The 14,043-nt window shown below is 32.1% G+C and overlaps 1 protein-coding gene across 2 annotated transcripts in view; it reads right to left on the reverse strand.

The window, feature by feature from the left end:
* LOC114660899 (SEC14-like protein 5) overlaps positions 1-14,043 on the reverse strand; it is a 94,665-nt gene that overhangs the window by 26,711 nt on the left and 53,911 nt on the right. Inside the window, exons 2-5 of one of the 2 annotated variants that reach the window (XM_028813885.2) lie at positions 10,523-10,651; positions 5,096-5,330; positions 2,067-2,176; positions 1,608-1,637 (exon numbers count right to left, since the gene is read on the reverse strand). In XM_028813885.2, coding sequence (XP_028669718.2) covers positions 1,608-1,637; positions 2,067-2,176; positions 5,096-5,330; positions 10,523-10,552 — 405 coding nt within the window. In that variant the 5' untranslated portion in view covers positions 10,553-10,651. The remainder of the gene's footprint in view (positions 1-1,607; positions 1,638-2,066; positions 2,177-5,095; positions 5,331-10,522; positions 10,652-14,043) is intronic. The other variant, XM_051933615.1, reaches the window with a different exon arrangement.

The following is a 14,043-nucleotide window of genomic DNA, read 5'->3' on the forward strand; positions in this document are numbered from 1 at the left end:
AAAGACTGTAAAGAGAAAATTATTTGAATAAAGATGTCTATGATAATATGCACCCTCTTTCACGTTCCCACTTATGGGAAGTGACAGCCAACATCATGTGTGTGTTTAATTTGCTCTTAGATCATACAGTAGCTCTCCATAATTATGCTGTGTGTGCTGCCCTACCAGAAAATAATAAAAAAACAATATATCGGAAAACAACTAAAGGAAACTGACACCTACACAAATAGTGTCAAATTGGAGAGATTAAATCAAATAAAAAATATTTCAGCTCATGCAGTTTTCAGCTGGCACCTTCTTCGTAAGCAGAGTGACAACATCGAACAACACAAAGATCGCTTTTGAGTGAGGTGTCTTCAGTAAATACAGTGGCATTACGCAACATGCAGTGGAAGTAATAAATGAACAATGGAGGAATTATATTAGATCTTCAGAAGGTAAAATGACCAGCAGTGTAAAATAATAGACATAATTAGTAAAATATATATGTAAAATATTAGTAAATATTAGTAAAATTTATATATACACATTATGTGATTCACATTGGCTGATGGAAGGGTGTGCATAGGCTTTTCTGTGCCCTTACCATACATGCAAATTAACTAAATTAAAACATAAATTACATTTCTGTTATTTGTGTAAAATTAAAATAGTGGAGTGCAAACAATGGTTGAAATAAACAAGGAATCACTGTTAAAAATGTAAACTTAAACAGTTTTAGAAAGTGTTTACTGAAATAGGGTCTCAAGCTAGTGTACTGTCAAAATTAGGCAGCACAACCACCTCTTATTTTCTTATCTTAAGCAATCTGACATCCTATTATACTATTTTATAAACTAAATTCTAACGCTTCCAAAGGCTTCCCATAACCATACAAAGACATGATAGCAGTAAATGTAGATAACTGAAAAATTACACAAAAAATGGATAGACAAATTCATAGCAAATCTTTTTTAATCAAAAGTTTTCATTGACAATTCTGTAGTCAATGGGGAAAAAGGAAAGGATATAAAAATATTACCTTGTGATTTACTTAAAAAGAATTTCCCTTTTTGAGAATGTGCTAATTTAATATTTTTGATGCCAGATCACAATATTGTATGAGAGCCCAAACAGCAGCAGGGGACATATTTGTATGTTGTTAGTTTATAAAACAGTTCCTACATATAAATGTACCTTTGGGAAACAAACATCTCCAATTTTAAAGAGAGCTTTTAATGTATAACCTAAAGTGAGAGCGGTTGTTGAATTATGTGTTACATTATATAAATATAAATATAAATATACTGGAAAGCCATAAGCATTGCTTTAACTTGCTTTTTTGCAGTGCCAGTTGAAACGCTTATAAAAGGACTACAAATATTAAAAAATAACAGTGTAGCTGTTAAATTAAACCCACCATGAATTAAAAAATGCATTAAAATTGCAAAATTAGCTATACCCCCAGTACCATGACAACTAAACCCTAACAGCAGCTCCATGCACAAAGAACAAACTGGTTCACTAAAACAGCTAAACATTATAAGTACATATATATTTAATTGGAATTTGATATCCTGGTCTGTTAGGTTATCCACACTTTTCACCCAGCATGCATTACATTTTACCTTTTCTGCTTTCCATTCACCAGCTTCTGACTACAGAAAAAGAAAATTATTTTCACACGGTTAAGCCTATATATATATAACTACGTCTATATTATTTTAAATTATTTTCATTAGGGTAAGTTTAAAAAAAAGGTACAAACTACTTTAAGAGACACGATCCTAAGAACTGCTAAATAGAAACGTTTTTTCATTGTTTCTACTGACAACATTAAAAATGTTTTGTAAAATATTATATACATAGTTGGATGTAGGAATCTTTATTTTTTGTTAGGCACTAATAAATAACTGACTTAATATAATGCTTAAGTAATATAGAATAAAGTGCATTAAGCTAAAATTTAAAATTGTCCACTGACTGCATTGTGCACCACGTTCAATATGTATGTAAGGTTGTTTAATATTTAAACAACTCCAGTTCAGTTCCTAGAAATTGTTGAAAAGCAAATCAAGTAACTATACCTTTCCTTTATGCGTTTCTTGTAACCACTGTCTCAGCTGAATTAAACAGCTTTCTTGCATTGGTGTTAGCTGACCCAGATATCGTTCAATGTAATCAGCATCCAGCTTATCTATTAAAATAGTAATATAAAAATAAAAATGTGGGCTTAAGAGCATGTTAAGCAAAGAATACAACAATAAATTTCAGTTTTAAAACAAAAAAACTGTTAAAAGAATGTTAGTTTAAAAATTAATTGGTATTTAGTAAATGTTATGTTTGTTCATTGAACCATTAATAGTTATTCAGTAATGTCCTAGAGTGGAAAATCTTCAGTTTTTTTAAACTACAAACTTTGAGAAGAGTCATCCATCATAAGAATAGCCAGCCTACCAGATGTGTGCAGTGTCACAAGTCCCACACCTCTATGTGAAATGTTAACATTAATATGGCTCATCTGAGGGACCAAGAAAAATGGGGGCAAAGAAAGTGGAATGTCATACGAAGCAGCATCAGAGATCGAGACATGATACCATCTGACCTGGACATCAAAAAACGTAACCTATGGATGATACCGTCTGCTAAAACAAAAGTTTCCCAGGACAACATCCACTCCTGACACTGGAAATTTTTAATAAGCTTTTTCTATTTTATTTGCTAATAAATCTTCTACTTGGTAATATTATATGTTTATAAATAACATATTGCTTTTACATTTCTATACTTCTGTCTTTATATCTTGAGTGATTTAAGTAAATATTAGGGCACCTAGTGTGGAAAGATTGACACTTCTTGTCCGCAGGTTTATTAACACTGAGAGGTAGCTCCTCGATATTTAGAATAAGTAAAATAGAAGTAAGACACTGTTAAAAAATAAGCTTATAAACAAAGTGATAAGTAAGGTAAGTCCCACAAATTCCCTGATTTGCAGAGTTTTCATAAATTTCTTAAAACTTCTAAATATCATTGTCCTACATTAACTGTAATATACTTTTGAATCTATTCCAGTTCTCCTTGAAAATTTTCAATGTGCCCATTTTGGCTAATTTAGAGTTTGTAGGATCTCCTTAAAGCGTGATTTTGCTAAAATTATAACAGTTTTTGTAAAAGCAATAGACTATCAAAACATTATGAAATATTTATGATGTAATATTATATTACTGCTCAATCCTAACTGCTTGTATACTGATGCACTTTACACTATTGGGTGGGGGGGGTGAGGTCTCCCAGTCTGGGAAATATTAGGGTAATTAAAGCCACCGTTACTATAATAGCCCCCTTGTTAACAAGCTTCTTATCTTATCAGAAAGTTGCATATTGATTAGTATGAAAACGTAACAATTTCATCAACTTTTTAGACACATGAAAATAATGACTATATAAACCAAAAAAGCTATTTTGTTACTTTTTTATGGTGGGGAAGGGTGTCTTACACCTCTGTTCATGCTGTTTTCTAGTCATACCTAAATTTCCTCATTAAACTTTGGTTTACATTTTTTTAAAGCAGACACATTTAAAGTCAAGTATTATGTCCACAACTTCTAACTTTTCAAATATGCATGTCTTTTCTAAATAGTATCTGTCTATTTATATCGTAATTATTTCCATTCTAGATATAGAACTGAGACAGGATTCTGAAACTGCCACTGCATAAATCACATTTATGTGCAGGTACATATACTTACAATTCATTGGTTCAAATGAATGTTCATAGAATTAAAGCAATCAATTTTTAGTGTGTTCCTAATTTAATATCGGCTTATTCCCTGTTTGGAAGTTATTTTACATAATCTGAATTTTCTAACACATGTGTTTTATATATACAGTATTCCAAAAAAATCTGCTCTATGTAAAAAGTATTTAATACAAGGCAGTACAGCTTTATTTAATTAAAATCATGATAACAAAAATGTATTCCACCATGATTATTATTCAAACAATTCTAGCATCACATGCATATTAACCATTCATAAATTAACAGAAAATCATGGTTGTTATGTTTATGTTAAAATAACCACAGTTTTTACACCATATTTATTGCAAATAATATACTTGAAAAACTACGGTTATGTTATTTATTGACCTTGCATATAACAATTTTACAACAGGTGTCTATTTTTTCCATGCATGTCTTCAGGCTACCTCACTGAATATTAAGCTTATGCAATGCAGAAACATTAACAAAGCCATTATGTAGCTATATTGAAGCTCTCAGTAACAAAAAGTTAAACATCACACAAAAACGTGTTCCTTAGCTGCACAATACTAGCAGGAGGTGAGTTTAAATAAAGCCTTTAGGGAGTGCCACTACAGGGCACTGCTGTTAACTTTGAAATTGTAATGTTCTGCTTATAAACATTACAACAGCTGAAAACACAATGTACTTTGCACATAAGCAACTTGCTATTTGTTTAAAATTATTTGAATAATACATTGCATACACAACTAGCTGTTAATTGAACCTCTTTTCCTTTACATAATATATGTATGACTACTTTCTATTATTTGGATTTCCTGACCACTTTACGATTGTTCCGAGTGTACAAACTGTGCACTAATTCATATGCAACTTTGTCTGTCATTGATGCATATTTGTTTGTCATTTCAATAATGTCAGTCAGCTTAAAGGGTATATCAAGAACAACAAAGTTTGATGATGCAAATGGACATCTAATGCATCTGTGCAAGACAGCTGAAATTACCAAAGGGACTGACAGCAGCAACTGTTACCTCCTACCTACAGTATATGCCAGCATTATGTAATTGTGAAAATCAGCTATACATAAATGCATGCAAAACATGTTCCTAAATGTATGTGATATGACTGTATACTATTCCATGAAATAAGCAAAAATTATAAAGTGGAAAAAAAGGCCACTTTTATATTTCATATGAAGTTTTTGAATTTAAGGAATAGTAATTGAAATTGTTGTCCTTATTTATGTTTTTATTTTTAGCTAATTGATGCCAAGTCCAAAAAGAGAATTCTATAGATCATTCCAATGAGTTTGCTTTAGGAATGTCTAGAAGTCATGCTAATATAAGTGCTCACCATCTGGCGTTGTAGGCTCAGAAGAACTACAGAGGTTACTGTTTGTTTCTTTGGCACCACTATGCACAACGTCTTCTAACTCCATATGAGACTCTGGTGCTGAAGTCAGAAAGGACAGGACAGGATGAACTATTGGTTTTTCCACAACTTTCTTCTCTGGGGGGCTCCATCGAGGAATATGTGTAATGCCCTCTGCAATCAACTCGTTCAGATAATATTCAATTACTTCTTTACCCTGAATATAAACAAAGAAATAGTAATTATGTTCAAAAAACTGTTATAATTCAATTTATTTCCTTACAAACAGTGCATACAGTACAGATACATGCATGGTATGCGGGTGTTTTGGTAAACTTTTGTAAACTCTTTCACAACATATACACATCCAAAAATGGCGCAAGTATTTATTTAATGCATACAACCTGTTTATGCTTCATAGTGTCTTATATCTACATTTCAGACTCAGTGGTTTACTCGACAAATACTTTTCTATTTCTCTGAAGTACATTCAGAGTACAGTATTCAAAAAAAAGATTTGAATGACATCTTAAAACCACAGAAATCAGAACCTTTAATTTGACTATAAAAATCTGAACATGTCTATTTGTACAGTTCTTTAGTGGGGAAGAGCTGCAGAACAATTTTGGCTTCAGTGTCACTTTTCAGTCCATTTAAGATGACGAAATCTAGTTTTTCTTTATTCTTTATGAAAAGTAAGTTGAGTCTTTTAGCAGTTCATACAAAACTCCATCTGTACAAAACTTTGATTTATGCATTGGTTTGTCAAGTCTTCAAAATGGCTACTAATATGAATCTTTCCTTGTGGAGCTACTAAAGGCAAATAGCCAACAAGAATCCTAACTATGTACAGTGTTGATTTTTCTTATGAAAACACTAATTGTATTTTTATTTATGCTACATTAACATTTTGACAATTCAAAGTAACAAAATTTTTTTTGTTTTCCAAAAACCTTTTTATATCTTGTAACATGGATTAAACAACACTGGTTGGTTTCCCAAACTTTTCCCAGAGGTATCCCAGCCATTCCATGGATTTGTTAAGTTCCAAGGACAACACACTTTATTTAAATGAATGAGATGACAATTATCTAAACCGGGTGTGCCAGTAGTACATTTTAACAAAGCATTCTGGATGGTAACCACAGATGCTGGGGTTCCTTAAAGAGGGGGTTTAGAAATGGCTAAGTTAACAGATTGACAGATATTGTATCAACAAGGTGATATACTCGGAATGGCATACTAGCCATGATTTTCAAGATATGGTGCTCAAGCTGTCAAAAAGAAAATTGAAGAAATTTGGCAAGTCGAAGATGCATAAAGCTGTGTGAATCTGATGAGTATTATTTAAAGGTTTCTTTTTTAATGGACAGAAAGGAATCCAATGAAGTGTTTTTCTCAGCATCTGCAACAAAAATACACTTTTCAACCAGGCAGTAAAGCCTAAAGATAAATGGTCTCTTGTAAAATAAGCAAACATAAAGGGAGAGATTGCCAAAGATTATAAAACATGGAGCATAAAGTAGCTGAACATCTTATGGAAGAATTTCTTAAGTGTGGTATGATGGCAGCTCTGTCATAATCTGGGGGTTCATTTCACCAGCTGTGCAAGGGATCTAGTCAAAAAATCAATGGAATGATAACAGCTGAGAAAGATAAACATATTTTGATTCATCATGCTGTGTCTTCACTGAAATTATTTACCAGTAAAAACACCTTTCAGTATAACTCATGTTTGCCAAAAGAAGAAGGGCAAACTAGAGATAATGGATGTGACCAAAAGGAGAAAGAGAAAAAGACTATACTGAGAATGTGTTCTATCTTTTGTATAAACCAAATTGCTCAACCAAAAAAATCGAAATCGTAGCCAAAAAAAAAGGGTCTGTAACAGTAATAATAAATACTACCATGCAGATAATTCTTTTGATTTATTTGTAAACTCGGATGGCCACCTTTCATCCCATCATGGTGATAACATCAACATAGTGCAGAGCAGCATCATAACAATTAATGCTCAAAATGGCACTACCCAGGAAAACAAAGATAAGTTCAGAAAAAGATGCAAAAAGTATAAAACCATTACAAAATTATATTTAATCCAAAAGCTGATGCCAAAATTGAGTTCTATGGCCCCAAAGTCAATATTCAGATATACAATTTAATAACAAGATCTCCAAGTGATGAGCAATTTACTTAAAACAAATATAAATCATAGTAATTATAACCCTAAGCAGACATTACTTGGATGAAGTGGTGGTGACGATGACTTGGAGTAGAAGCCTGCAAATGCAAAACTAGCTGTATTATATTAGCCACTTCAAACTGAAGCTGTGTGGGATCACTTGGGCATGATAAAGAACAAAAAACAGCTAAAGTCAAAAGGGGAGTTACTGCAAATCCTACAAAGTGTTTGGAAGTGTTGCTTCCTGGCTTGTGCCCAGTGTTTCTGAGATAGGCTTATTCATTCCATTGGAGATCCTTTTATCATTGAGGGAACAAATGAATATTATACTCATACTTGGAACAATTGGCAATTAGAGTATTCAACCAATTTTTATTATAATTAATTTGTTTCCTTAAGAGTTTATTAGAATGAACCATGGTGAAAAACATCAACAGTGAAGCAAATCAGGATCTACAAAGTAGACAGAACAGATGTTATGTGACTTAAATAATTCAGAACTACACTGAGTGAAGGCTTGTCTAGTTGTCATGTATGCAGGAAATGGTAAGCTGTTCTTGGATTGCTGGCCAGTGAAAGTCATATAACCATGCAGCTGTGTTTTTGTACTAGACAATGGCATTTGTATGTCATTTGCAGACACACAGTTTGTGTTTATGTGCAGACAGTTTCTGGTTATAACCAGCCATCCACCCATCTTTTGAATCATACTTTTGAATCAGAGAAATCTGTAGCTGTAAGGTAACTTTTCATTACAAAGTCAATTATCCTAATAATTATTAACAACTGCAGCAAATGGCAGCTGTACAGGGTCTACTACCAAATTCAACTGCTACAATACAAGAAAGTTTATGTTTTGAGGAATAAAAAATATTAATGTAAGATAAGAATTAGTCACATTACATTTTGCCTAAAACAGCCAAACATCCCAGTACACATTACCAAATAAGCTTCAGAAATTCATTCACATATATCACTTGAAAAAATATTATATCTTCTTCACCCAAGCAGACCAGAAAATGTATTTTTCTTGGAAAAATCTGTTTCTCTTTCTGAACTTGGCTAACTGTAGCAGATTTCTGAGGAGTAAGGAAGTCTCATGAGTTGAGACAGTGAAGGCAAAGCAAAAACATATCCTGTTGTAAGTTTGGTAATGTTTTTATATTAAGTTGCAATTAATTAAGTTCCTGAAATATTCTTTTTTTAATTATCCTTTATTTTTTAAGTATTCTTTTATTTTTGATGCATTCCTTTTAAAATTTAAGCAAAGGCAAAGCACTTTGTCTAGCAACAAAGAACACTGCACTGATGTGATCAATTAAAATGATTAATAATTATCAATAATTATTAAATCATTAAGGAAAATGGACAATAATATTAGTGTAACTGTCTAACAATCCAAATAATATTTATCCACATTTGTTTTATTTTTCACACTAAAATGCTGCATTTCTTCACAACCAGTGTATTGTGGCCAAGGGTAGGAATAGTCCTTTATTAGCTCTTCTCGATATAATGGAAAAATACATATTTGGTGACTAGTTGACCTTCAGCTTATTCATCCAGAGATGAATTGGTCATATTGTTGGACTTTTTCTTGATTATTTTGTCTTTTTTGTGATCAAAACCTCACAAGTAATTTTATGTCTTAAGCAAAACCTTCCTTCACAAATAATCCACACAACTTGGGTGCTGTATACCACCCCTGTAGAAGTGGGCATTATAAATTTCTTTAGGTTGTCCAAACATTTTTCATGTGGTGTACTTTTACAGTTAGCACCTCCCCACTTTGTGCAAATATATCTATATTTTTATGTCCTGTAAGTAACAGTTTACATTTATATACATTAAACTTCAGCTGTTACATGTCTGTCTATTTCTGAACTGTATCTGAATTCATTATAGTTTAATGTCACAATGAGCATACTATGGAAGACTGAACACTTTTTTTTTTTTTTTTTTAACTTGCACTGCGTTTTTATTGCTCTTTAATTAATATTGTTTTATCAGTATGCTGCTGCGGGAGTATGTGAATTTCCCCTTGGGGATTAATAAAGTATGTATGTATGTACTGTATGTTACAGTATCTATCTATCTATTTCAGCCATAGGCTGCTGTGAATTCTGCAATGCCGGTTATTAGTAAACATGGCTACAGATGTCATATTCAGCCTGAAAGATGATCAAAACCAAGTGTGCACTTTCTTTATAGTTCACTGCTGTCCTGTAGTATAGTTTTAATGGATTTTCTCTGTGTCACATCAATACATAGCTGCTTATAATACCTTTTAATTGAATTCAGTGTTATCAATTAAATAAGATAGCAAGAATTTATAAGAATTACACTGTCTTAGTGATATAAAATGCATAAAATTAAAATAAGAAAGCTCTGTATGGCAAGTTAACTGCTTTGAAAACAGCCATACAGATAAGTAATCTGAAATGTCAGCTCTCGCTATCACTTTTAACATTTACAAGTTTATTGATACTGGTAAAACACTGAAAGTCACCTGTGAACTTAAGTGTCCTTAATTCTGAAAGTTCTTAAGTCATCACAAAATAAGAAATTCAGAGCTACAGTCACTTTTATTAGTATCCGCTTTTGTTTTCTTCAGAGTTTCTTCAGAGTTTGATTAAGCCAGCAATATTGTTTGCACTATGTTATCTACATTTGGTCCACCTTGTACAAAATTATGCTTTTCTTTTTTTTATTAAATATTGATTCAAATACAATTTCCTTAAAAGCAGACTTTGTCACATGTAAGCAAGCACACATTGACATTAGTATGATGTATAGGTCCCACCATCTAAACAGCAAACATTCTCATTTTCGAGAGTAGATATACCTACCATAAAAACAGTCTGCAGAAATTAAGACTTTAAGCTAAGTGACAGTATACACAATACAAAGGACTGACAAGAACTGCTTTTGGGGGTTTTTTTTAGCATGAAAACAAGTAGGCTGTATTTTCTGTCTGCTTTTGAATTCTGTAATACTGTAGCTTGTACAGGTTATCACACACCTGGGCACTCTTGGCTATCACCTTTGTCTGACAACCTTTCTGATTTGCAGTGGGGCATTTTTTATAAAGTATTATTACAATTGATGGGGTTAGTTGTCCTAAATCTTTCTATATATCCGTATATTAAAAAAAAAAAAAAAAAAAGTCACCAGCTATTTATCAAAAACAAAATTCTGTTTGTTCTGTAAACTTTTAGAGTATTCACCCGCTTAATGTTGGCGGTGTACTGCTTCATTGCAATCTTTTCCACAGTATTTTCAAAACCAAAAAAAGACTTAATGTCCAATGATGCCGACTGTTCAAAACATGTCCAGTCTTCATTTTCAGGGTGCACCTACGGGGAAAAAAAAACACAAGTCATTACTCATTCTTAGTTTAAGGCAACTTAAAATCATTTATAAAATAAACTGTTCTGCAAACTACCTTTCAATATAATATGTTCTTTAACCCTAGCAATATAACAGCAACTAGTCAATATATACCCTTTTGAGTTTGGGTAGTTTCTAACAACTCCTGAATGAGAGGATACAATTTTAGTTTAAACTGAAAAAAAAAAACACACAGCAAAATGTTGAGATTTGTCTTTTGCATATTTTACAAAAAAATATTTTTTTCTCACTATTGATGTCTAGCACACCCAGAATTCTGGGTCTGAATCATTGTCTATATATGGACTTTTCATCTAGTGTCTCCCTGGGTCTATTCCGTCATTACCATACATATTTAGATTAGATAAGTGATTCAGATAATTGCCAACTTTTAAAATGACCCCAGTATGAATGAGTGGTGGGGGGTGCATGTGACCCTGGCAATGAACAGGCTTCTTTTTCAAGGATGTTTCATGCCTTGTAAACAAGGCTGCCAGTACAAGCTTTGGCCATTAGATATAATTTTATCAAATGCAGTTACTAAAATTGTCAAAAAGCAGAACTGTGTTTGTTAGCTATTGATTGTTATACTATTAGAAACTAAAATAGATGGTGCTTTGCTGAAACAGCTGGGAGCCCAAAAATAAATGTAGTGTCACCTCAGTGAAGGCATGTAATTTACCATGGTGGCAAGCTATATAATTTATAAGATAATAAACATAGCACAGATATCTTTTGTGCAATTGCCTAGAAAATTATAGCCATCTACCTTAAAGTATCTTTGGGTATCACAGAATGCTTTTAAACTACAAAGAGAAAATGTTTAATTTTTATTTGAATATAATGTGAACATATGATTGTTAAATATAGAAAATAGGTAATATCTTATTTGAAACATATTTGTATAATGACATCCTGAAATGTATTCAGTGCAAATGGTTTTGCTGTTAAACATGTTAATTTTTTTATTGATAACTTACACATCACATTAAAGTTAATCAAACAATTTAAAAGAACTGAAATGGTATTTGACATATTCAAATGTGCTACTTATGTGAAATGCAAGCAAATAAAAATTCCCATTCGGTGTTTAGAAATGTTAGCTTTGATCCAGTGTACTGCATCATTTAAACAATTAAACAAGAGACGGATATTTACAATAATATTACCTCATATCGCTTACAGATGTTCCTGTTAAATATCAACCCAATTACACATTTAAATGAAATAGTGTTATTGATAGAAGCCTATCTCAGTAGTACAGGAAACAACACTGGACCCAATGCCAAGTCCATTGTTTGGCACATTCTCTCACACTTAGTTATACCAGACAAATTTAAAGTTACAAATCAACATAAAACATATAATATGCATGTTGCAGCACCAAAAGAATACTCGTGCAAACAAAAAGACTCATGCAAACTCCATATAGACATTTACCAGACAGGGATTTGAAAAAAGGAACTCAGGGACTCTGAGACAGTAGTGCTAACAATGCTAATGGGAATGAAAACATATCTATAACAGTCCTGCTTTAAGACAAACTTGGTGACTTCTTTCTATTACAAAGTGATGCAAGCAGTGTGTGTGTGTGGTCTAGTACACAAGGAGCTTAGATACAATCCATTAGGTTACCATCAACAAGACAATTAATCCACCCATGCTCCAACTGTAGATCTTAATAAAGAGTGTAGGTCAAAACTGATGGAAAGTACTAGCTTCAACAGGCTCAGGTGTGGGACTGGAAGTGTTTAACTATCTGCTCTACAATATCATTTTATCATGTAATTTATATCAATAGGTGATTATATTTGGAATAATTTATTGCAGTATTTTTAAATGTGTGACTATTATTTGTATAATTAAATTCATTAAACAGATATTCACTGGCTCATTTTCACATAACATTCAAAATGTACACTTGAATGTATACTCTTGAGAGGGAACCTGAACATAAACCAATTACTGGCATGAACAGACATCTATTAACATGGAGACTAAGGAACCATACTCAGCTTTCACTCTCTCATCACTGTCAGAAAATCAGTCACCAGTATTTTCACATAAGTACTTAAAGAATTTTTTCTTATTTCATAAAAGAAACAGTACAAAGAACAACTTATAAATGTTAAAACATTTTTTGAAGTTCACCTTTATACAGTACATTTTACAAGAAATACTTTCGGACAGTAGTCATTCATAGGAATTTAAAGAACAAGTGCTGGACGCTGTATTTTTAATTGTGTAAGCCTGTACTTAGAGGAGAGTGCTATAAGAAAATAAATTTCATTAACCGAGAAAAAAATACTCTGAATTCCACATTATTTGAGGGTTCACAAAAATTGGATGCAATTATTCTGTAATTTTCATTTTTACTGTGCTATACAGCTTACTTGTATTTTGAGAATTAAGTTTGAATTAATTTATTCTGAGTGATTAAAAATTGACTATTTATACTATTTAGGGGGAGTGCAATAAGTGCTCCACATAAGACACTTTTCTCAAGGTAGATTTTAATCGGAGCTCTATTGTGCTGTACCATACATGAAAGGTATGTATGAGTATCTAGGAGTATAAAGAAATGTGCAACTTTATAAAAAGAATGTGTTTGTATCAAGTGATGCTGACAATATTTTTATTTCTAAACTGTATTATATTATTACAACAGAGTATACATTTCAAAAGGCTTTTTCAGCATTTAAATTAAAATAACAGTAATGAAATGGTTTTCAAAATGAAAGCATAATTAATTTGAAAACTGTGGTGGTGAGGATAGCAGTGACAACAGTTACATTAGAAAGGCAATGTGCAAAAGCAATTAAAAAAACTAATAAAATTTAAGGGATGTTATGCTCTAGTGAGAGGGAAGCTGGAGTACAATGTACAGTTTTGGAAATCATACTATAAAGTATGATTGCATAGTTCTAAAGCTATCCATGGAAAATCATCTGTACTAAAAGACAAGTCCTATTTGACATGCAAGGAGAATTTAACATTTATAGTTCGGAACAGAGATGGCAATGAGGGGACTTATACCATATATATCAAATTGTCATAGTAATCAATAACATAAAAAACTGCAGAATTCTTTCAGTTAAAAACTGAGTAATGAACTTGAGGGCACAAGTGGAAATTAAAGATATAATCGAGAAATAACTTCTTCAAAGAAAGGGTCAGAGGAATATGGAACAGATCATCTAATGTTAATGAGTCAAAAAAAAAAAACTCTTTAAAATTATTGAAATATTGGTGCAGCTTTGGTATTATCTATCAAAACAAGCTTGTCGGACTGAAAATAATCTCAATGTCAAGCTTTGTATGTTCTCACCTCACTTGAATTCAAGTACCATACTTGCAG

The sequence above is a fragment of the Erpetoichthys calabaricus genome, chromosome 11, assembly GCF_900747795.2.
Source record: "Erpetoichthys calabaricus chromosome 11, fErpCal1.3, whole genome shotgun sequence".
NCBI classification, from domain to species: Eukaryota; Metazoa; Chordata; class Cladistia; order Polypteriformes; family Polypteridae; genus Erpetoichthys; species Erpetoichthys calabaricus.